General features: G+C 40.2%; 1 protein-coding gene across 2 annotated transcripts in view; it reads left to right on the plus strand.

Moving 5' to 3' along the window:
- The window catches only part of OPHN1 (oligophrenin 1), a 507,400-nt gene that overhangs the window by 282,118 nt on the left and 199,729 nt on the right, over positions 1 to 25,553 (plus strand). For both annotated transcript variants that reach the window (XM_016203882.2, XM_016203883.2), the window contains one exon: positions 24,251 to 24,361. In XM_016203882.2, the coding sequence (XP_016059368.1) occupies positions 24,251 to 24,361 (111 nt within the window). The remainder of the gene's footprint in view (positions 1 to 24,250; positions 24,362 to 25,553) is intronic.

Raw genomic sequence — 25,553 nt, forward strand, 5'->3', positions numbered from 1 at the left:
AATTGAGAATAATGGTGTGGGTCGATTTCTGGGGTCTCTGTTCTGTTCCATTGATCTATATGCCTGTTCTTGTGCCAGTACAAGTGCTGTTTTGATTACAATGGCTTTGGAATATTGTTTGATATCTGTTATAGTGATCCCTCCAACTTTGTTCTTCTTTCTTAAAATTTCTATGGCTATTTGGGTATTTTTGGTTTCATATAAATTTTTGGAATATTTGTTTTAGTTCTGTGAAATATACCATTGGCATTTTAGTAGGAATTGCATTGACCCTATAGATTGCTTTGGGCATTTTAATGATGTTAATTCTTCCAATCCCTGAATGTGGTATATTCTTCCACTTGTTTATATCTTCCTCTATTTCTTTTTTTTGTGTCCTGTAGTTTTTCGGGTACAGATTTTTACCTCCTTTGTTGAGTTTATTCTTAGTTATCTTATTTTTTTAGTTGCAGTGGTAAATGGTATTGTTTTTTAAGTTTCTCTTCCTGAGAGTTCATTGTTGGTGTATAAAAACGCTGTCGTTTTCTGGATGTTAATTTTGTATCCGGCTACTTTGCTGAATTCATTTATCAAATGTACTAGTACTTTGGTGAAGTCTTTAGGGTGTTCTCTGTAGACCATAATGTCATCTGCAAATAATGACAGTTTTACTTCCTCCTTTCCAATTTGAATACATTTTTTGTTTTCTTCCTGTCTGATGGCTGTGGCAAGGGCTTCCTGTACTATGTTGAATAAGAGTGATGAAAGGGAACACTCCTGTGTTCCTGTTTTTAAGGGAAATGGGTTTAGTTTTTGACTATTTAGTATGATGTTGGCTGTAGGTTTGTCATATATGGCTTTTATTATGTTTAGATATGTTCCCTCTATTCCCACTTTGCTGAGAGTTTTTATCAAAAATGGGTGCTAGATTTTTTGGAATGCTTTTTTGTCACCTATTGATATGATCATATGATTTTTGTCCTTCATTTTGTTTATGTGATGTATCACATTTATTGATTTGCAGATGTTGTACCAGCCTTGCATCCTTGGACTAAATCCCACTTGGTCATGGTATATGATCTTTGTAATGTATTACTGGATCCGATTTGCTCATATTTTGTTGAGTATTATAGCATCTGTGTTTAGCAGTGATACTGGCTTATAATTTTCTTTCTTTTCAGTGTCTTTATTTGGTTTGGGATTAAGATAATTCTGGCCTCCCGAAAAGACCTTGGGAGTCTTCCCTCCTCTTGAATTTTCTGAAATAATTTGTGAGAATAGGTGTTAACTCTTTGAATGTTTGGTAAAAAATGCCTGTAAATCCACCTGGTCCAGGACTTTTGTTTGCTGCTAATTTTTTAAAATTACTCCCTCAATTTCATTAGTTGTTATCAGCCTATTCTGGTTCAGTGCTTCTTCTTCATTGAGTTTTCGAAGATTGTATGTTTCTAGGAATATGCCCATTTTTCCTACGTTGTTCAGTTTGTTGGCAGATAGTTGCTCGTAGTATTTTCTTATTATTCTTTGTATTTCTGTGGTGTCAATTGTTTCATCGCCTCTTTCATTTCTGATTTTATTTGGATGCTCATTGTTTGTTCTTGGTGAATCTGCGTAAAGGTCAATCGTTATTATTTATCTTTTCAAAGAACCAGCTCTTGGTTTTATTTATCTTTTATACTGTGTTTTTGTTGGTGTTGCTGTTGTTGTTTTAAGTCCGTATTTCATTTATTTTTGCTCTGATTTTTATTATTTCTTTCTTTCTCCTTCCTCTGGGATATTCTTGGTGTTCTCATTCTAATTCTTTTAGTTGTAGGGTTAGATAGTTTATTAGAAGTGTTTTATGTTTCTTAAGGTAAGCCTCTAGTTCTATGAACTGTCTTCTCAGGACTGCTTTTGCTGTGTCCCATAGATTTTGTGTGTTCATTTTACATGTTTCCTGGAAGTTTTTTTTGTTTTTTTGTTTTTTTTTTTAAAAAATATACCTTTATTGATTTCAGAGAGAGGAAAGGAGAGGGAGAGTGAGCGATAGAAACATCAATGATGAGAGAGTCATTGATCAAGCCCACAACCCGGGCATATGCCCTGACCGGGAATCAAACCCCGATGGCCTGGATCCTAGGTCGACGCTCAACCGCTGAGCCACGCCCGGCCGGGCTTTTTTTTTTTTAAATCCTAGAAGTTTTTGATTTCTTCCTTGATCTCTTTGATAACCCATTCATTGTGTAATAACGTGCTATTTAGCCTCCATGTTTTTGAATATATTTACTGTAGTTGATTTCTAATTTCAAGTCATTGTGATCCGAGAAGATGCTTGATATGATTTCAGTCTTCTTGAACTTATAGAGACTTGCTTTGTGTCCTAACATGTGATCTATTTTTTAGAATGTTCCCTGTGCATTTGAGAAGAATGTATATTCTGCTAGTTTGGCATGAAATGTTCTGTAAATGTCAATTAAATCCATCTTGTCTCGTGTGTCACTTTAGGTTTATATTTCCTTGTTGATACTTCATCTGGGTGATCTATCCGATGATGACAGTGGGGTGTTAACATTCCCTAATATGATGGTGTTGCTGTCGATATCACAGTTAAATTTCACAAGAATTTTTAAGTAAATTTAGGGTCTCCTATATTGGGTCTATAGATGTTTATAACAGTTATATCTTTCTTTTACATTGGTCCTTTTAGTACTATGTAGTGACTTTCCTTATGTCTTTTTATGGTCTGTATTTTGAAGTCTGTTTTGTCAGAAATAAGCTTTGCCACCTCAGCTATTTTTTTAAAAATATATCTTTATTGATGTCAATGAGAGGAAGGGAGTGGGAGAGAGAGTTGAAACATCAATGATGAGAGTCATTGATTTTCTGCCTCCTGCATGTCCCTACTGGGGATCGAGCCCACAATCTGAGTATGTGCCCCCCACCAGGAACTGAACCGCAATCTCGTGGATCCTAGGTTGATGCTCAACCCCTGAGCCACACCCAGCCAGGCCTACCCCAGCTTTGTTTCCATCTGAGTGGAATATTTTTTCCATCCCTTCACTTTCAGTCTGTTTTAATCTTTTGTTCTGAGGTGGATCTCCTTTATACACTATATGTATGTGTGTTGTTTTCTTATCCATTCTGCTCCCCTATATCTTTTGATTGGCACATTTATTTCATTTAAATTTATGGTTATATTGATATGTATGTATTTAACGCCATTTTTTTCTTTATGCCCATGTGCCTTTTTCTCTATATTTCTTCTTCTTAGAATAGACCTTTTAGTATTTTTGGAAATGCTGCTTTGGTGGTACTGAACTCCTTTAGCCTTCTTTTATTTGGGACACTTTATTTCACCCTCGATTTTAAATATTAGCATTGCTGGATAGAGCAGCCTTGGTTACAGGTTCTTGCTTTTCATTACTTTGAAAATTTCATGCCAATCCCTTCTGGCCTGAAGTGTTTCTGTTGAGAAATTCACTGACAGCCTTATTGGGATTCCCTTTTAGGTGACTACCTGTGTCTCTCTTGCTGCCTTTAATATTTTCTTTCTCTCTTTAGTCTTGGTCATATTAATTACTATGTGTCTTAGTGTTGGTCTCTGGATTTATCTTGACTGTGACTCTTGTTTCTAAATTTGTGTAGCTTTTTCATTCACCAGATTTAAGTTGTCTGGGATTATTTCTTCAAATATGTTATCTATCCCTTGCTCAGTTTCTTCTCCTTCTGGCTACCCTATGATGTGTATGTTGTTGCGTTTCATTGTGTCCCCAAGTTCCCATAAACTATCCTTAGTCTTCTTAATTCTTTTTCTTTCTGTTTTTCTGTTTGGGTTTTTATTTCTATTTTGTCTTCCAAATTGCTAATTCTATCCTTTGCTTTAATTAGCCTACTCTTAATTCCTACCAGTGTGTTTTTGATGTCAGATATGTTATTCTTTATTTCCAACTGGCTCTTATTCAGAGTTTCTATCACCTTTTTCACATCAGTGTAGTTATGATTAAGTTTTTTGTAGTTCTCACTAAGGTTTTTGAGCATCCTTATAACCATTATGTGAACTCTGTGTCTGAAAAATTACTTGCTTCCATTTCGTTTAGTTCTTTTTCTGGTGATTTTTCCTTTTATTTTATCTGGGGTTCTTTGTCGCCCTATTTTAGCTGTCTCTTTGCATTTGATCCTATCAGTTAGATAGAACTTCTATGACTACCAGTCTTTGTGGTGTGGCCTTATATAGTAAGTGTTCCGTGGAACATGGTGGTAAAGACGCCTTGATCTCCTGAGCTGAATGTTCTGGTAATGTCCCTTGTGTATATTATGTGGACCCTCCTGTTATAATTTGGAGCTGATTGCTGTTGGCCCCATTCTTGGGTTGGATCGACTTAAACCTATCAGAAATAAGCTTAGCAGTCCCAGCTGGAAATGTGAGTGCAAATCCAATCCTCCCTTTGACTGTGGTTACACAGACTCTCAGACCTTGAGAGGGGAGCTAGCTGCTTGCCTTATAGCTCAGTGATTCCTGTCAGAGACCCTGAGGGAAGGCTCCTAAGGGGTCGCACCAGATCATCCAATTCTGAGCTCTCTCCCCTTTCCTCTGTTACACTGCACCAGCAAGTATGTGTTGGCAAGGCTTGGAGGAAGAGATCATAGCTGCCCCCTCTGCTTGTGGTCTCACTTGTCCTTGCAAGGAAGAGAGAGCTGCTCACTTCCTTCTATGTCTGCAGTGCACTGCCAGAGGCTCTGTTGGGGTGCTCCTAGCAAGTCAGGTCCAATGTCCAAGCTCTGATTGTGCGCCCTTCCCCCAGTGGTTATTAGATTAGCAGGGCAGGGCCAGAAGAATCTGGGAATGCAAATCCTATCTGCCCTTTGATTGAGGTGGTGCAGGTTCTTATCCCTCAAGAGGTGGAGTAGCTGCTGTCCTTTTAGCTCCTTGCTGGAGCTCTGGAAGGGAGGCTCCAAAGGGGTCACACCAGATTTCACAGTTTTCTTTTTTTTTTTTTAATCCTCACTGAAGGATATTTTTCTATTGCTTTTCAGAGTGAGTTGGGGGGGGGAGAAAAAGAAACATTGATATGAGAGAGGTACGTCAATTGGTTGCCTCTCACATGTGCCCTGACTGGGGCCAGGGATCGAGGCTACAACTGAGCTATGTGCCTTGGCTGTAATCAAAACTGGGACCCTTCAGTCTGCAGGTCGATGCTCTAACCACTGAGCCAAGTGAACTGGGGCTCCGAGTTCTGATTTTTGAGTCATTTACCATGTGAGACTGCACTTAAAGGAAGGTGCTGGTGGGGACTGGACTTATAGATTAAGTCTACATTCTCCACTTGAGTAGTGCCTGCTCTTGGGAGGGAAGAGAGCTTGTCACCCCCTTCTATCTCTGCACATCACTGCCAGAGGCCCAAAGGGGTGGCTCCATATATCCCAGTTCTGACTTGCAATTCCTAACTATTTTAGGTCTACACTTGATTGGTGATGATGGCAGGTTTTGGGAATGCAAATCTAGGATCCTCCTTGTTGGCTGTGGTGCAGACCCTGGTCCCTTGGGAAGGTCGCTAGGCATGTGCCCTACAGGTTAGCGACACCGCACTAGTGCTTTTGAAGGGAGGCTCCTAGGGAGTCACACCAGATTTTACAATTCTGATTGGTGACCCCTTTTCCCTGTGACTCTGCACCTACAGAATAGTGCCATTGTGGCTTCAAGTGATAGAGGAAGGCTGCTCCCTCCACATGGGGTGGCATCAGCTCTTGTGGGGGTGGGGAGGGAGCTTGTCACCCCCCTCCATTCCTGCAGCTCACTGGCAGAGACCCTAGTAAAGGTCTTTGGGGTGGGGCTCCAAATGTCCTAGTTTCAGTTTACGCTTTCTTCCCACTGTGGTTCTGTGCTTGGCTGGTAGTGTTGCAGGTTTTGGGAATGAAAATCCAGGTGGACTCTTTTTCGGGGTGGTGGGCCTAGGGAAGTGAGTTAGGTGCTTGGCTGGCGATGCCGGCAGGTTTTGGGAATGCAAGTCCAAAATCCAGGCATACATTTTCTTGGGGGTGGTTCAGGTCCTCAGCAGGGTAATTGGCTGTTGGTTTTCTATCTTGGCAGTGGCCTGCCAGAGATCCTGGAGAGGAGCTTGCAAGTGCATGCCTCCCCCTAATTCCACAGCTGCCTGCTGCTTTAGGCCTTGAGCAGGGCGCCTTTCATTTGGGGATGGCGCCAGCCTAATCCATGGGGGGGGGGGGGGGAAGGTTGGCTCTTGTTTCTAAGCCACTCAATTCAGTGTTCATTTAAGATTGCCTATAGTTTCTCCAGAAAAAAAAAAAAAAAAAAAAAAAAAAAAAAGCACAGCCTACAGTTCTTTATGCCAGACTCAAGCTTGGCAGGGTGATGTTGCCAGTATTTGGAGGACAGGGTTAGTGCACTTTCTCTAGCTAGTGCTGTAAGAGTAGAAGTGCTGTACCCTGGGAGATGGTGTCTGAGGACAGTGTGGGATGTTGGCTCCTGACTGGGACCTCAGAAGCCTACCTTCCTGATCTCCAGGACTATGCCTCCAAGATCTTCTCCTTATGGCTTTTGTATTCCCTGAGCCTCCTTCCAGACCCCAGGTGAGTGCCTGAGAGTGAGTCCCTTTGCAATAGCCTTTATGGAGAATGCCCAGGATTCAAGCAGACTCCCTCCCATTTCCAGTGGACTAATTCCCACTTATTTTTGCTGCTAACTGTTATGTAGGCTCTTCTTCCAGGCCCTGGCATCCTGGGTTGGGGGTCCTGGCATGGGATTGAGACCCCTCTTTTCTCTTGGGGGGCTTTTGCAGCCACAATACTTCTCTGGCTTCACAGTCACTACCCCTGGGTGCAGGGCCCAGCCCTTTCTGCATCTCAACACTTCTTACCACTCTTTGTATATCTTATTTTTTTCAGTCCTTGAATATAATTCTCCAGTTCAGGTGTCCTTCTGTCATTGATTCAGGTTAATTGCTCTAAGTTTTAGCTCGAACTCTGGTTTGGAGCCAGGAGGAGGTGTGGGTTGCTTTCACCTATTCTGCTGCCATCTTCACTACCTGTCTTTGTTCTGTGGTTTTGTGGGGTTTTTTTGTAATTTGTTTTTCTTTTTAGATTCTACATATAAGTGAAACCATATGGTATTTGCCTTTCTCTGAATTATTTCACCTAGCGTAATACTATCTAGGGCCATCTATTTTGTCACAAATGGCAATATTTAATATTTTTATTGCTGTACAATATTTCATTGTATATATATACACCAACCCTCTTTATTCATTTATAGAAAGACATCTAGCCTGCTTACATATGTTGGCTATTTTAATAAATGCTGCAATGTACATAGGTGTATATATATCTTTTCAATTTTGAGATTTTGTTATCTTCTGATTAATACCCAGACCTGGAATCACTGGGTCATATGGTAGTTCTATTCTCTAGTTTGCTGGATGCTTCATACTGTTTTCCACAGTGGCTGCATCAATTTACATTCCCATTAACAGTGCACAAGCTTTCACTTTTCTGCACATCCTCGCCAGCACTTGTTTGTTGATTTATTGATAACTGCCATTCTGACAGGTGTGAGGAGTTATGTTATTATGGTTTTGATTTGCATTTTCCTAGTGATTAGTAATGTTGAGCATCTTTTTGTATGTCTATTGGTCATCTGTATATCCTCTTTGGAGAAATATCTATTGAGGTCCTCTGATAATTTTTAAATCAGATTGTTTGTTTTTGTCTTATTGAGGTGTATGCGTTCCTTATATATTTTGAATATTTACACCTTTTGAATGTATCATTGCAAATATACTAACCCATTCAGTAGGTTGTCTTTTTGTTGTGTTGATGATTTTCTTCACTGTGAAGAAGCCTTTTAGTTTCATGAAGTCCCAGTTTTTCATTTTTGCTTTTGTTTCTCTTGCCTAAAGAGACATATGCAAAAAGATATTACTCAGGCTGATGTTAAAAAGTTTACTGCCTGTTTTCATATATGAGTTTTATGGTTTGGGGTCTTAACATTTAAATCTTTGCTCCATTTAAAGTTTATTCTTGTATATGGTGTAAGAGAACTGTCAATTTCACACTTTTGCATTTGTCTGTCCAGGTTTTCCAATGCCATTTATTGAATATACTGTCTTTTTTCCCCTTAATTTATCTTTGTTGTTGAAAGTATTACAGTTGTCCCATTTTTCCCCCCCATTGACCCCCTTCAACTCACTCCCACCCCCTCCCCAGACATTCACCCCATTATTGTCTGTGTCCATGGGTTATGCATATATGCATATAACTTCTTTGGTTAATCTCTTCCCACCCCCCATTACTCTTCCCTCTGAGATACGACCATCTGTTGCATGCTTCAATGTCTCTCGGTGTATTTTGTTTGTTAGATTCTTTTGTTCTTTAGCTTATTCTTAAAGAAGACTCTTCAACATTTCATGTAATACTGGTTTTGTGATGATGAACTTCTTTAGCTTATTCTTATCTGTGAAGCTCTTTATCTGACCTTCGATTCTAAATGATAGCTTTGCTGGGTAGAGCAATCTTGGTTGTAGGTTCTTGCTTTTTCACCACTTTGAATATTTCTTGCCACTCCTTTCTGGCCTGGAAAGTTTCTGTTGAGAAATCAGCCGACAGACATATGGGTGCTCCCTTGTAGGCAACTAATTGCTTTTCTCTTGCTGCTTTAAAGATTCTCTCTTTGTCTTTAACCTTTTGCATTTTAATTATGATGCATCTTGCTGTGGGCTTCTTTGGCTTCCTCCTGTTTGGGACTCTGTGTTCTTCCTGGACTTGTAAGTCTATTTCTTTCCCCAGGTGGGGGGGGATGTTTTCTGTAATTATTTTTTCAAATAGGTTTTCAATTACTTGCTCTCTTTCTTCTCCTTCTATTATCCCCATAATTTGAATGTTGGGCCCCTTGAAATTGTCCCAGAGACGCCTTACACGATCTTCATATTTCTGGATTCTTTTTCTTTTTGCTCTTCTGGTTGGGTGATTTTTGCTTCCTCATAATCCAAATTGCTGATTTGATTCTCAGCGTCCTCTGTGCTACTGTTGATTTCCTGTAAATTATTCTTAATTTTAGTTCCTGTAGCCTTCATTTCTGATTGGTACTTTATTATGCCATTGATGATCTCACGAGTTTCCTTAATAGTCTTACTAGGATTCTTGAACACCCCTATACCCTTTATTTTGAAGTCCATTTCTAGTAGCTTCCTTGTCTTTTTCATTTAGCTCTTTTTCTGGAGATTTCTTCTGTTCTTTTCTTTGTGACATGTTTCTTTGCCTCTGCATTTTCTCTGCTTCCTGGTATTTGTTCCTATGTATTAGGGAGTTCCTATGCATTAGGGAGAACTACTATGGCTCCTAGAATTGGGAGGCTAGCTTTGTGTAGAAAGTGTCCTGTAGGTTCCAGTGGCTCAACCTCCCCAGTCACCTGAGCTGGGCATTCTAGGTGCTCCCGTGTGTGCTGTGTGCACTGTCTTGCTGTAGTTGAGCTTCGGTTGCTAGTGGTGTCACTGGGAGGAATTGACCCCCAGGCCAATTGGCTGTGTGGACCAGCTGCAGCTACAGCTGAAGAGGTAGTGTACCGGAGACACCCTTATGGAGCAGGATTTACTTCAGTGGAGCTTATGGGTTCACCAAGTCCATTCCTTGAGTGTGTCACTTGTGGATGTGGTTGTGTTCTGATCCAGCGTGGTCGAAGCTGACTACCAGGTGCACTGAAGATCAATCTATTGATGTCAATGGGGTGTTAAAATTTGCTGCTGTGATTATATTACTGTCAGTCTCTCCCATATCTTCACCATGATTTGCTTTGTATATATAGGTGCTCCTATGTGGGGTGGATAAATCTATACACAGCTTATATCCTCTTGGATTGATCTCTTTATCATTATTAATGTCCTTTTTTAATCTTTTATTAGAGTTTTTGTTTCAAAGTTTTATTTGTCTGATATAAGTACTGCTACCCTAGTATTTTTTGCTTCCATTTGCATGATATATCCGTTTCCATCCCTTTACTTTCAATCTCTGTGCATCTTTTGTTCTGAAGTTGTTCTCTTGTATACAGTATATATATGGGTCTTGATTTGTTATCCATTCTGTTACCCCGTGTCTTTTGATTGTTACCTTTAACCCATTTACATTTATGTTGATTATTGATAGGTATTTATTAATTGCCATTTTTTTTCTTTATAACTCTTTATTTTTTTTCCTTCCTCTTCTTAAAGGAGACCCTATAATGTATCTTGTAATACTGTTTTGGTGGTAATGAACTGCTTTAGCTTTTCTTTGTATGGGAAGCTTTTTATTTCTCCTTCAATTTTGAATGATACTCTTGCTGAGTAGCTTAATCTTAGTTGTAGGTTCTTGCTTTTCAATACTTTGAATATTTAATTCCCTCACTATTGGTTTAAAATGTTTCTGTTAAAAAATCAGCTAGCAGTCTTATTGGTGTTCCTATAAGGTAGTCCCTTATAGGTGACTCTTTTTCTCTTGTTGCTTTTCAGATTCCCTTTTTCTCTTTAACATAGGATGTTAAAGATGTGTCATGGTGTGGAACTTTTTGTGTTCATCTTTTTTGGGACTTTCTGTTCTTCCTGAACCTGTCTTTTTCCTTCATCAGCTTAGGAAGTTTTTCAACCATTATTTATTTATCTAGATTCTCATTTCTTTGGTCTCTCTCTTCTTCCTCTCATCCCCTATGATGCAGATATTGTTTTGCTTTATATTTTCTCTGAGGTCTCTAAAACTATCCTATTTTTCTAAAAATATATCTTCATTTTATTTTTTGTTTACTTATTTATTTATTCAATTATTTTATATTTTTAAATTTTATTTTTGTATAAAATATTACAGATGTCCCTTTTTCTCCCCAATGACCAATTCCACCCTGTCCCATCCCCCTCCCCAGTCCCTCTCCCCACCATTGACCATGTCATTCGGTTGTGCATTTCTGCATATAAATTTTTTGGTTACTCTCACCCCTCCACCCACACAGCCTCCTCCATCCCTCTGACATTCATCAGTCTGATCTATGTTTCCATGTCATTGAATCTATTATGTTCATCAGTTTATTAACTTCTTTCGATTCTATGTATAAGTGAGATCATTTGATGTTTTTCTTTCTCTGCCTGACTTATTTCACTTAGCATAATTTTCTCCAGGTCGATCCATACTGTTTCAAAGGGTACAAGATTCTTCTTCTTTACAGCTGCATAGCATTCCACGATGTAAATATCCCAAAGTTTTTTTATCCACTCATCTACTGATGGGCACTTGGGCTGTTTCCAGATCTTAGCTATTGAAAACTGTGCTGCTATGAACATTGGGGTACATATATTCTTTCTGATTAATGTTTGAGGATTCTTAGGATACATTCCTAGGAGTGGAATCACTGGCTAAAAGAGGCAACTTCATTTTTATTTTTTTGAGGAACCCCTATACTGTTTTCCATAGTGGTGGCACCAGTCTGCATTCCCACCAGCAGTGTACCAGGGTTCCCCTTTCTCCACATCCCTGCCAGCACATGTCGTTCATTGACTTGTTGATGGAAACCATTCTGACAGGTGTGAAGTGATACCTCATTGTGCTTTTTATGTGCATCTCTCTGATGATTAGCTACGTTAAGCATTTTCTCATGTGTCTCTTGGCCATCTGTATGTCCTCTTTGGAGAAATGTCTATTCAAGTCCTTGCCCATTTCTTAATTGGGTTGTTTGTCTTCCTCTTGCCTAGTAATATGAGTTCTTTTACACTTTGAAAATTAGCCCCTTATCAGATATATCCTTGGAAAATATGTTTTCCCAGACCGTGGGTTCCTTTCTATTTTGAGGCTGTTTTCTTTTGCTGTGCAGAAGCTTTTTAGTTTGACGTAATCCCATATGTTTATTTTCTCTTTTGTTTCTATTGCCGTAGAAGATGTATCAGTGAAAATTCCAGTATGTGGGATGTCTGTGACTTTACTGCCGGTTTTCTTCCAGGATTTTCATGTTTTCGTGACTTACATTTAAGTCTTTTATCCATTTTGAGTTTATTTTTGTATATGATGAATGTTGGTGGTCTAGTTTCATTTTTTTGCATATATCTGTCTAATTTTCCCAGCACCATTTATTGAAGAGACTGTCTTTACTCCATTGGATACTCTTGCCTCCTTTGTCAAATATTAACTGACCATAATGGCGTGGGTCTATTTCTGGGCTCTCTGTTCTGTTCCATTGATCTATATGCCTGTTGTTGTACCAATACCAGGCTGTTTTGATTACAATGGCTTTGTAATACAGTTGGAAATCTGGTAATGTGATCCCTCCCACTCTGTTCTTTTTTCTCAAGATGGCTGCAGCTCTTTGGGGTCTTTCTTGGTTCCATATAAATTGTCGAAATGTTTTTTTCTAGGTCTGTGAAATATGCTGTTGGTATTTTAATTGTAATTGCATTGAATTTATAAATTGCTTTGGGCAGTATGGACATTTTAATGATATTAGTTCTTCGAATCCATTTACATGGTACATTTTCCCACTAGTTTAAATCTTCCTCTCTTTCTTTTTTCAGTGTCATGTAGTGTTCCGAGTTCAGGTCTTTTACATCCTTGGTCAAGTTTATTCTTAGATATCTTGTTTTTTTTTAGTTGCAATGGTAAATGGTATTGCTTTTTTAGTTTCTCTCTCTGAAAGCTCATTGTTGGTATATAAGAATCTCATTAATTTCCGGATGTTGATTTTATATCCAGCTACTTTGCCAAATTTGTTTATCAAATCTAGTAGTACTTTGATGGAGTCTTTAGGGTTTTCTATGTACAATATTTTGTCATCTACAAATAATGACAGTTTTACTTACTCCTTCCCAATTCGGATACCTTTTATGTTTTCTTCCTTTCTGATGGCTATGGTGAGGCCTTTCAGTACTATATTGAATAAGAGTGGTGATAGTACACATCCCTGTCTTATTCTGGTCATTCATGGAAATTATGTTAGTTTTTTCCCATTGAGTATGATGTTGGTTGTACGTCTGTCATATATGGCGTTTATTATGTTGAGGTATGATCCCTCTATTCCTACTTTGCTGAGAGTTTTTATCAGAAATGGGTGCTGGATTTTGTCAAATGCTTTTTCTGCGTCTATTGATATGATCATTTGATTTTTGTCCTTCATTTTTTTTATGTGATGTATCTCATTTATTGATTTGTGGATGTTGTACCTGCCTTGCATCCTTGGAATAAATCCCACTTGGTCATGATATATGATCTTTTTAAGGTATTGCTGGATCCAGATTGCTAGTATTTTAGTGAGGATTTTAGCATCTGTGTTTATCAGGGATATTGGCCTGTAATTTTCTTTTTATGTAGTGTCTTTATATGGTTTTGGGATTAGGATGATACAGGCTTGATAAAAAGATTTTAGGAGGTTTCCCTTCTCTTGAATTTTCTGGAATAGTTTGAATAGAATTGGTGTTAATTGTTCTTTGAATGTTTGGTAAAACTCGCCTGTAAATCCATCTGGTCCAGGACTTTTGGTGCTGGACGTTTTTTATAACTGCTTCAATTTCGTTAGTTGTTATCAGCCTATTCAGGTTTTCTACCTCTTCCTAATTCAGCTTTGGAAGGTTGTATGCTTCTAGGAACTTGTCCATTTCCCCCATGTTTTCCAATTTGTTGGAATATAGTTGCTCATAAAATTTTCTTACAGTCCTTTGTATTTCTGTTGAGTCAGTTGTTATATCGCCTCTTTCTTTTCTGATTTTATTTATTTGGTTCCTCTCTCTTTGTTTCTTAGTGAGCCTGGCTATAGGTGCATCAATGTTACTTACCTTTTCAAAGAATCAGCTCTTGGCTTCATTGATTTTTTTGTAGTGTTTTTTTAGTCTCTATGTCATTAATTTCTGCTCTGATTTTTTTTATTTCCTTCCTTCTACTCCCTGGGGACTTTTCTTGCTGTTCTCATTCTAGTTCTTTTAGTTGTTGTGTTAGATGGTTCATTAGATCTTTTTCTTGTTTCTTGAGACAGGCTTATAATGCTATGAATTTTCCCCTCAGGACTGCTTTTGCTGTGTCCCATAGATTTTGTGTTGTTGTCTGTTCATTTTTTTATTTTCCATGAAGTGTTTGATTTCTTCCTTGATCTCATTGGTAACCCATTCACTGTTTAATAACATGCTATTTAACTGCCATGTGTTTTATATTTTTGAGTTTTTTTATAGTGGGTAATTTCTAGTTTCATGGCATTGTGATCCGAGAATATGCTTGGTATGATTTCAGTCTTCTTATATTTGTAGAGACTTGCCTTGTGCCCTAACATGTGGTCTATTTTTGAGAATATTCCATGTACACTTGAGAAGAATGTGTATTCTGCTACTTTGGGGTGAATTGGTCTGTAAATATCAATTAAATCCATTAGGTCTTGTGAGTCATTTAAGGTCTATGTTTCCCTGTTGAATTTTTGTCTTGATGATGTGCCCAATGCTGACAGTGGGGTGTTCAAGTCCCCCCCTATGATTGTGTTGCTGTCAATATCCCCTTTAAAGCCCCCCAAGAAATTGTTTATATATTCAGGTGCTCCTATATTGGGTGCATAAGTGTTTATAAGGGTTATTTCCTCCTGTTGGATTGTTCCCTTTATTATTATGTAGTGACCGTCTTTTTCTCTTGTTATAGTCTTTACTTTGAAGTCTGTTTTGTCAGAAATAAGAATTGCTACTCCAGCTTTCTTTTCCTTTTCATTTGCATGGAATATTTTACTCCATCCCTTCACTTTTAATCTGTGTGAGTCTTTTGCTCTCAGGTGGGTCTCTTGTAGACAGCATATATTTGGATCCTGTTTTCTTATCCGTTCAGCTGAACTATGTATTTTGATTGACCCATTTATTCCATTTACATTTAAGGTTACTATTGATATCAACTTATTTAATCCCATTTTTCCCCTTTATGCTGATGTACCTCTCTCTCACTATTCCTCTTTTTTTCTTAAAGCAGTCCTTTTAGCATTTTTTTCCAGTGCTGGTTTGGTGGTACTGCACTCCTGTAGCCTTTTTTTGTCTGGGAAGCTCTTTATTTCACCTTCAATTTTAAATGATAGCTTTGCTGGATAAAGCAATCTTGGTTGCATGTTCTTGCTTTTCATTACTTGAAGAACTTCATACCACTCCCTTCTGGACTGAAGAGTTTCTGTTGAGAAATCAGCTGGAAGTCTTATGGGGGTTCCCTTGTAGGTCACTGCTTGTCTCTCTTTTGCAGCCCTTAATATTTTCTCTTTTTCCTTGCCATTTGCCATTTTAATTATGATGTGTCTTGCAGTGGGTCTTTTTGTGTCCCTCTTATTTGGAACCCTCTGAGCTTCCTGAACTTGTGTGGCTTTCTCCTTCGCCAGCGTAGGGAAGTTTTCTATCATTATTTCCTCCACCAAGTGCTCTATTTTTTGCTCTCTTTCCTTTCCGTCTGTCCATTCTATAATGCGAATGTTGTTTCACCTCATGTTGTCCCAAAGCTCCTATAGACTGTCCTCATGCCTTTTAAGTGTTTTTCCTTTTTGCTGCTCTGATTGTGTGATTTTTTTCTTCCTTGTCTTCTAAGTCACTTATTCTATCCTCTGCTTCATTGAGCCTGCTTTTAATTCCTTCCAGTGCATTCTTGATATCACATACAGCATCCTTTATCTCTGTCTGAGTTTTGTTTATGGTATGTATCTCTTTTTTCATGTTTTCACTAAAGTCCTCGATCTTTACATCTGGCGTCTTCTTAAGTTCTTTGAACATCTTCATCATCAATACTCTGAACTCTATTTCTGATAAGTAGGTTAACTCCATCTCATCAAAGTCCTTTTCTGGTCATTTGTCCTTTTCTTTAATTTGTGGGTTGTTTCTTTGTCTCCCCATTTTGGTAGGTCCTAGTGTTTGTATCTATATATTAGATATCTTTGCTGTTACCCAGTCTTGTGGGATGGGATTTTGTCTTGTGGGTACAATGGAGCCCAGAGGTGTGTTTTCCTCATACTTCTGAGCTCTTTGCTCTCAGTGTGTCTGTCTTGTGGGTGTCCTTTCTGTGGTGTCTTTATGTTCTCCTCTTGTGGATGGGTCTAGATTGTCATTGATGAGTCCTTGGGAGGACCCTCCTCTCAGGTTTGCTAACTGTGTCTCAGCCCCAACCTAGTCATGTAAGCTGTTGTACTGGTGCTGGCAAAGCAGGACCATACACAATGAAATTTCCAGGAAACAAGAGGTATCTTACAAAATATCTTGACTGTCACAATGAAAACAGCCCACATTAAAATAGAACAGGGAGAGTGAAGGGTGAACACACGCACACACACACACACACACACACACACACAAATGCTTAAAAGAAAGAGAGAAAGAAAAGTAACGCTTAGAGAGGGAGATGTATATTGTTGTTAATACTGGTGAAAATTTAGAATGTAATTCTAAACTAAAATGTAAAAAATAGAGAAGCTACTAGGAGATAACAGAAGCAGAGAAAAGATTCTGAAAGAAGAGCCAGCAAAAAGTTAAGGGAGAGGATAGGAATACGATAATAGTTGAAAATGAGAAAACAAAAATACAATAAAGAGAATAAGTGAAACTAACAATTGAACAAAAAGACAGGAAGACAGAAGGGAGGATAACAAAAGAACAAAAGAAATGTAGAAATAGAAAAAAGAAAAAGAAAAAAGAAGTTATGCTAATGAATGAGAGGAGAGGGAGAGATATAGCCCAGTCAGGGAGGGAGTTCGGTAAGAGATTTGGTTGGCAATATAGAGGAAAGCAGTAAACTTGGTTATAATGATAAAGTCCCAGTCGTTAAGCATGAATATCAAGGAAGTCTTGATAGTTGAAGCAAGGATGAAACAAAGCAAAGCAACTAACCAAAACAAAACTAAAAACAAGCTAAGCAAGACTGTTTAAAAAATAGAGAAAAAAAATTAGTTAAAAAATATTTTCAAAAAAATTTTTTTTTTAATTATTATAAAATTTAAAAAAGAAGGAAAAACAAATTTTCTCCTTTTTCTCTTCTTCCTAAGGAAAAAAGAGAACAAACACTCAAACAAAAAACAAAGAAAAAAACAAAAACAAAACAAAACAAAAAAACAGAAGAAAAAATGATAGTCAATCAGTTGAGTTTCTTCTGGGCAACTTATGTTGTCTGAGGGTCAATGTTTTGTATGCTCATTTCAGTTCTCCTGGTAGGTACTTGTGTATTACCCAATTTGAGGAGCTGTGTAGTTTTGTCTCTGGTGTCCTTAGGTAGGTAGTTGATCTGAAGTTCTTTGTGGACCACCTCCTCTTGTCAACTATTTTGCAAATTTCTTGTTGCCTGGTATTACTCCAGAGTCTTCTGTAGAGTCTTTAGGTTACAGGGTGGGTAGTGTAGCCCAGGGTATCACTCCCCTTAGAGGTTTCGCTGTCAGGCGCTCAGTCTGCAGGGGTTAGTCTCTGCTCTACCGCCAGCTCCTCAGTCCCTCACTTGTCCTCTGATTCTAGTTCCCCATGCTCTGACCTTTTGCAGCTTCAGATAGATTTCAGCCTGTTTCCTTTTCTGTATGAGCTGTTTCAGCAGCCTGGGATCAGTTGGTTTGACTGAAAAAACATTCTGGTGAGCCCTTTGCCTGCCCAGCCCCCAGCAGTGGTTTTCAGGTTTTCCTACAGTTCCCAAACAACAGTCCCTGAGAGTCTTATTCTTGTACAGTACTCCTGTGAGTGTCTCTCCCTTTCCCCTCAGGACTGTGACCTATGGGTGTGTCTGGGGCTTCAGTGAGCTGGACCCGCCCCTTTCCTGTTGGTGGCAGTGCTCCTGGTGGCAGAGAGGCAGGTGGGCTCTGCCCCTCCCTGCTCAGCTCTGGTTGGCTGGTCTCACCAGGTCCGCCCCTCAGACAGTCTACTGTGCAGACCTCAATCCCATGCTCCATTGGTCTGTCCCTGCAGTGCAGGCTGGGAAGGTGGGAGCCAGTTCTGTGATCAAGCTCACAAATGCACAAAGCAATACACAGGCAGAGAGTTCACCCTGCAAGGTCCTGCTGCCTGCGCACCAAAGCTCCCTGCGGGAGGGGACCCAAAGTCAGCTCCAGGCAGCTCCCTGCCCTGCTGGTCTCAGCAAAGCTGGGGCGGCTTCACGCGCCACCACGGCGCCCCTCAGGGCTGGTCACAGATCCCAGCCTCTCTACACTGGGAGCTCAGACAGGGAGGGCCCCTCCTCTCCCCAGCACCACGCAGATTCAGTGCTTTCTGGGGCTCAACACAATGCCCCACAGGGAGGCAGAGGGTACCTGTGTCCGGCTGCTCAGCACAATTCTCTTGTTCCTTACTACTTGGGTGCCACAGACCTTGGGCTAGCCTTCCCTATGGTCAGCACCCCGAGCATGAGACGCTGGTTGCAGCTGCCACTAGAAGCTTTGTTTTGCTAGGAAGGTGCTGTCTGCAGTTAGAGGCTTTGTTTCCTAGGAAGAAACCGTCCCCTCCTTGTGGACTCAGCGCTTCCCTGGGTCCCTCTGCCCTGTGCGTGGCGCGCTCCTTTCCCTCTCGTTGCTCTGGGTGTGAGATCCCCGCTTTTGGAGGCCTGTCCGCACTCCTGAGGGGAGTGGGCTTTGCAGCCTCCAGGCCTCTGTGCTTGGAGCCCAACACAGGCTTCAGGGGAGACTCCCCATCCCTACGCCCCCCTCTTGTTGGACTCTGTGATGTTTCTTCAGTGCTCCCCACTTGCGCTCTGTCCACTCAGGTATGTTTCTCTGGTTTTTCCAAGCTGGCTACGTAGGATTTTAGGAGTAAATCGAGTCTATGGCTGGGAGCAGGGGCACTCTGCTGCTTCTCACAGTGCCACCATCTTCCCCTCCTCCCACAGTTTTTAAAATTTATTTTTCTTTTTGCTCCTCTGATGGGTTGTTTTATCCTGCTTTTTCTTCCAAATCACTATTTTGATGTTCTGCTTCATCTACCCTGCTCTTGATTCCTTTTAATGTATTATTCATTTTTGTTATTGTATTTTTAATTTCTGACTGATTCCTTTAATGGTTTCTATGTCTTTTTCATGCTGTTGAAGTTCTTGCTAAGTTCCTTTTGCATTTTTATAACTATTGTTTTGAATTCTTTGGTTGCTTGCTTGCTTTGCTCCATTTTATTTAGTTCTTTTTCTTGAGGATTCCTCCTGTTTTTTCATTTGGTGCATGTTTCTTTTTCTCCTCATTTTTACTGCCTCTTTGACATTTTTTCTGTGTATTATGTATATCTGCCATGCCATAGTGTGGTGGCCTTATGTATAAGGTGTCTTCTGGGGCTCAGAGTCAGTCTCCCTGATGGCTTTAGCTATGTGCTCCAGGAATGTCCCTTGTGTGGGTTATGTGAATCCTCCTGTTGTGTTTGAGTCTTGATTGATGTTGACTGTCCATTGGTGGGGTTGCTCCTACTTTTGGATGTGAGGATTGACTCTGAACACAATGTATGAACTGCTCTGCAGGAACTGGCTCCACAACACTGAAGTCACCCCAACAGAGTCTGATGTCTGCTGACATCTTTCTTTGTGTGTTTTGCTTGTGGTGCTAATTGGGTTGTGCTCTGATGTGTCCTGAAACTCTGGTTGTATTGGCCCTGGGACCCCTTGCTAGGGGATCCAGTGCTCATCGATGTCAGGTGCTTACAGTGATGGGCTTTTTGCTACCTATTTGGAAATACAATCCACAATTTGTGGCTGCCTCTGGTGAGTCTGCCTTTGTGGGAGGGACCTATCTGAGCACCAGTGCTTGTTTCCACCAGCACTGAGCCTGGGGGCATTTCAGCAAAAGGCCCAGGGTTCCCCGAGCTCTTCCCTCACCTTTTATCTGTTTCTTAGGTTTAGTTACTGAAAGAGCCTCTGACAGTAGTTGAGTTTCTTGAGGGAGGCTCTCAGTTAGAAACCAGCTGAAGGTGAGTGGTGTTCAACAGATTGATATAGATTCAAACTTGCTGTCAGTGTTGAGTCTGAGGCCATTCAGCAACATTTTCAGGGTACACCATGGTAAGCCACCACTCGCCCTGCTCCTGTTGACCTTTGTGATAGTGCCAGGTCTCAGATATTCATCAGGGTGAGGCCAGTAGTATTTATAAGGTTCACACAGACCAATGTTTGGCCATGTTGAGGGAGGGTTCTTCACAGGAATGGTGATGTTGTTCTGGTATGTGCAGAAAAAATGGCCCAACCTAAGAGCCACACAACTCAGTATTCCCCAGATTCTGCCTAGACCTCATGGACAATGCTCTACACTGGGGAATCAGGCTGACTACAAATGGCTAACAATGCTGAGGAGCACAAGCTCAGCAGGGTCTGGCCACCCATAGTCAGGAGGGTCGAGGTAAAGTTTCTCCCCTGATGGGGCTATTTGGGTCTCCTATTGAAGTTAGCAATGCCACTGCTCTGGCTGCAAGGGAAGGGCTCTCCCACTGTAGACGTTTCTGCTGTCATGTTGGGAGAACTTTCCAGGTGGCAGGTGGCTTTGCTGCTATGGCTGCTGGGAGAGGGGTGCTCCATTGGGGTGGAAGGGGGTCCTCTGGCCTGCAGTTGAGGAGGGAAATGGTCTCTTCCCTGAGTCACACAGAGCTACACAACTCTATCTCTGATTCTTCTTTATTTTGTCCCCAAGATCCCTTCAAAAAAATCTATAATACAGGCTCAGGCAACAGACTCCTCCACAGAGTGTGAGCTTGGGTGAGACAACAGGGTGCTAAGAGGTTGGGGCTTGTGCAACTCCCCCTAGGCCAATACAGATTGGAGGGGAGTGTTTGCCCCTGGAAAGAAGGCATTTGTGGGTAATGTGGGAGAGGGCTCAGCGCAGGTACCCAGTGGCCATCCCTGTTGCTTTAGCCTTCTTCCCAGAGCCATATAGCCCAGTCTGTTTTCACAAGACTCTAGTTGACTCCAACCCACCCTCTCTCTGCCACATCCCAGGGGGAGTGGATGCAAACGAAATTTTGTGTTCTGGCCCTTTAAGAGGACATCTGGGTTTCTAGGTGACTCCCTTCTCTTGCAGGTGGACAGAATCCCCACTGTTTACCACCAGATATTATGTGGATACCTCTCTTTATTCTGTTGCTTCAAGCTGGGGAGCTGAGCATCTAGTTGAGACCTCACTTTCCTCAGGGGGCGCCATTGCAGCTGAGATATTGCTCTGGATTCTCAGCTGTCGACTGTGAATAGGGTTCGGCGACATCTCTGCCTTTTCTACCAGTGTCAAGGTTGCTTCTGTAAATCCTTGGTTGTAAAATCTGTTCAGCTAGTCTTCAGTTGGTTATTTAGGTCGATTGTTCTATATTTTAGTTGTAATTCTAGTTTGAGGCTGAGAGGAGGGGAGTGCAACTTCCACCTACTCTTCCCTCATCTTCCTCCAGCGAGATTTGTTCCTTCCCATGTTTTCTTATATCAGATTATGACATTTTTCCTTTCTTCATAAAGAAATCCCTTTAACATTTTAGTGATCGCGAACTTTTTAGATTTTTTTTAATCCTCACCTGAGGATATACTTATTGATTTGAGAGAAAGAGGTAAGAGAGAACATGAGAACAACTGATTGGTTGCTTTCTATATGTGTCCTGACTGGGGATTGAACCTGCAACCTAGGTCTGTGCCCTGACAGGGAATGGAACCCGCAACGTTTTAGTATATGAGGTGATGCTCCAACCAACTGAGCCACACCAGCCAGAGCTGAACTGTTTTAGTCTTTGCTTGTCTGGGAAACTCTTTATCTCTCCTTCAATTTTGAATGATATCCTTGCTGGATATAGTATTCAATGCTGTAGATTTTTTTCTTTCAGCACTTAAATATTTTCTGCCACTTTCTTCTGGTCTATAAAGTTGCTTCTGAGAAATCAGCTGATAGCCTTATAAGGTTTCTCTTGTGAGTGACTTGTTTCATTCTTGCTGCCTTTAAGATTGTCTCTATTCTTATGTCTTGTCATTTTAATTTCAATATATCTTGGTGCGGTTCTCTTTGGGCTCATCTTGTTTGGAACTCACTGTGCTTCTTGGACGTGAATATCTCTTTCCTTCCCTAGATTAAGAAAGTTTTCAGCCATCATTTCTTCAACTATTCTTTCTGTCCCTTTCTTTCTGCTCCTTCTGTAATTCTTATAATGTTGTTTTTATAAATTTTATCTTTATTATTGAAACTATTACAGATGTCCCCTTTTTTCCCCATTGACCCCTTCTACCCCACACCTCCCCACCCCTGCCCCAGGCTTTAACTACACTATTGTCTGTGTCCATGGGTTATGCATATATGCATATAAATTCTTTGGTTAATCTCTCCCCACCCATCCCCACCTTCCCTTTGAGTTTTGTCAGTCTGTTCCATGCTTCATTGTGAATGTTAGGTTCTTTTGTTACCCCAGAGATCTCTTATACTAGCCTCAGTTTAAAAAATTCTATTTTCATTTTGTTTCTGATTGGATAATTTCCACTATTTTGCCTTCAGTTCGCTAATCTATTCTTCAGTATTAATTAAGCTGCTGTTGATTTTTTTCTAATATATCCTTCACTTTAGTTATTGGACACTTCATCTCTGATTCGTTCTTTATTACATTTTCTATCTCTTTGTTCAAGTGTTCTCTGTTCCTATATTCTATGCTCAATTCATTGAACATTGTTATGACTGTTGCTTTGAATTCTTTATCTGAGAAATTACCTCCCTCTCTTTCATTAGGGTTTTCCTCTGGAGTTTTTTCTTGTTCCTTCATTTGGGGTATATTCTGTCTCCCCATTTTGTTTCACTTTCTGTGTTTGTTCCTCTGAGTTGAATGGAATCATTACCTTTCTCAGTCTTGGAAAAGTGGCCCTTGTTAGATTATGTGTTGAATAGTTTTAGCTTGCTGATTGTAGTTGGGGTGGGTGTGTGCAATGCCTATTGTTTCACCTGGCTTGAAGGAGTGGATTCCGAGTTGGGTAGCCTGGTGTGTGTGGCTTACTTGCCCTTCTAATCTGGGTAGGGCTTCCTGGTATAGAATAGATTGCTTGGTGTGTGCTTGGCTTGTCCTGTTGTTTTAATTATCTGTAGTAGGAGCATAGTCTGGGCTGGGCTGCTTTGCATGATTGCTTTCTTGTATCTCAACTCCCTATTAGCTCCACCCTTTCTCCTAGTAGGGCAGACTTGTGTGCACAAACAGCATTACTTTGTTAGTTCTTTACCTTCTCTTGGCTTGGCAACCCTGTGCACATGCACAACATCACTCCACTCACTCCACATTGGGTTGCAAGATTTTTCTAGCTTTGTGTTTTCTTTGGGCAGAGGAGCCCCATCTGTGCATGCAGCAGTGCCCCACTGTCTCTGCACTTTCTCTGATGGGGCAGTCCTATGTGCAGGCACCAAAGCATATTTGTCAGCTCTACACTCTCTCGGAGGGGTAGTGCCACGTGAGCACACAGTAGTGCCCCACTATCTCTGTACTTCCTCTGGATAAGATAGCCCTATAGCCAGTACCACAGTGTTTTGCTAGCTCTGTACTCTCTCCAGGCAGAGGAGCGCCACATGCATGTGCAATCCAGTGGGTGAAGAATAACCCTGCCATACCTGTTGGATCAGTCACCTAGTGAAGGAGCTCCTTTGATTAAAGCTATGGTGCCCTCCTGCTTCTGTTGAATCTAGCTCCAGGGGTGGTGGCTGGGGATGTGCTTCACGGCTCTGCAGGTTGACCATAGAACCTGGATGGAGCTTCCGTCTGTTATCCACATGCCCAGGAGATGTAAACAATGACATGCACTGTGTTCCTCTGGTCCTGGGTTGTTTACTCAGCTTCTGGAGAGCTCTTGTGGTTCCTGGTTCCTCAACCCTCTCTGTGCCTCTCTCTCTGTTGCTTGTTGTGCAGAGCTGTTCAATTGGCTATAGTTGTCTTTCAGGAGGAATTGCTCTAAATATAAGGGTAAATTGAATGTGTTTTGGGGAGGGTTCAAGGTCAGCATCCACATATGCCACCATCTTGGACCCCCTAGAGAGTTCTTAAGTAAAGTTTGATATTGACTGAGCCAAAGCTCTGATTCTCCATATTCAAATGTCTGTACAATTTTTGAGACATTGGTTTTCTCCCTGACTTCAATCCTCTGTTGCATCTAAGCGGAGTTGTTGATTTTCACCTTGTTCAACTTTTTTCTTGTATGATGATGGGCATGATAATTCTAAGCTTCTTACTCTAGGACCAGAAACTGGAAGTCTTGTGTCAGTCACTTTTTATCTCTTGGCTTCATGTTCTCTATTTATAAAATAAAGAAATAAGATCACTACTTATTGGCTAAATTCTGTAGCTCTAGCATTCTATTGATTCCGTAAGTACTGACTTACTAATTTGTGACATTTACTACTCTTCTTCAGGCAGACCTGCAGGTGGACAAGGAGAGGCACATTTTTTTTGAGTCCTCCCTTGATTATGTTCATCAAATCCAGGAAGTTCAGGAGTCCAAGAAGTTCAATATTGTGGAGCCGGTAAGATCTATCTGTTGATTAATGCTCTAAAAATATTTACTAAATGCTTGGTAAATGTGGAGAACTTTGATCATAAAGTTGGAACTTCAAAGAATGTGAAAGATAGTGTTTAATAATGAATCTTACTCTTTCCTCCCCTCTTTTTCTCTCTAGCTTTGATTTTTCTTTCTTTCTCTTTCTTTTCTTCCTTTCTTCTCCTTTCCCTCTCTGGTGTCTCTGTCTCCTTTTTTTTTTTTTTTTTTTTTTTTTTTTACCTTGTTCTCTTTCGTTTCTTCCTCTTATGCTTTCATAAAACCTTTCAAAATACCCATTATATACCAGGCACTGTGCTGGGAACTCATGTCCCTTGTACTCAATGACTTCCCATTCTACCATTTTTACTTCTATCTCCTTTATTTTTTTTTTTACTTATATCTCCTTAATTTGTTATAAAATATGATGTGCTTTGATTTGACAACTATGTTGAATTTTAACAACTTTTTTTTATAACAAATTATTCTTATTGCAGAAAAGCTATAAAAAATTATTAGAAAAACAAAACAAAACAACAGATTCCCCATACAGAAATAATTACTGTTAATATTGTGGCATTTTCTTCCCATATTCTCTGTGTATCTATTATATATATATTTTTCTCTATCAATGTATACCCAGGTACTTATAGATTTGGGCATGTGTACACCTGTGTGCATAGACATGCATATATTAAACATGAGTACATACATCTGTGTTCATGTGTATCTGTCATTTGTATATATCTGTATACGTATATGTACAAACAAGTATTTACTTCATTCATCTGCTTAACACTCGTTATCCTGTAGTGAACAAAGAGACTCAGTTTCTGTCTTTATGAATACTACTATGTCATGGGATAGACTGAAGGGAAGGAAAATATACATAAATAAAATAATTGTAAGTTGTGATAATCACTAAAACAAAGAATGAAAATGGACAACTACTTTAGATCAAGTAGTCAAGGAGGCCCTCTGAAAGTGTCATTTAAGATCTAAAGAAAACAAATGTGAAGTAATGTAAATAATAGGGAAATAACATTCAAGACACAACAAGACAGACAGGCACAGTCATTAACTTAGGAAATAATGGTGTAATCAAGGAACGAAAAGATTAACCTTTAGATACTGATGAAATATAAGGGAGTGGCAGCAAATAATTTCTGAAAGGAAGGCAT

The sequence above is a fragment of the Miniopterus natalensis genome, chromosome X, assembly GCF_054644295.1.
Source record: "Miniopterus natalensis isolate mMinNat1 chromosome X, mMinNat1.hap1, whole genome shotgun sequence".
NCBI classification, from domain to species: Eukaryota; Metazoa; Chordata; class Mammalia; order Chiroptera; family Miniopteridae; genus Miniopterus; species Miniopterus natalensis.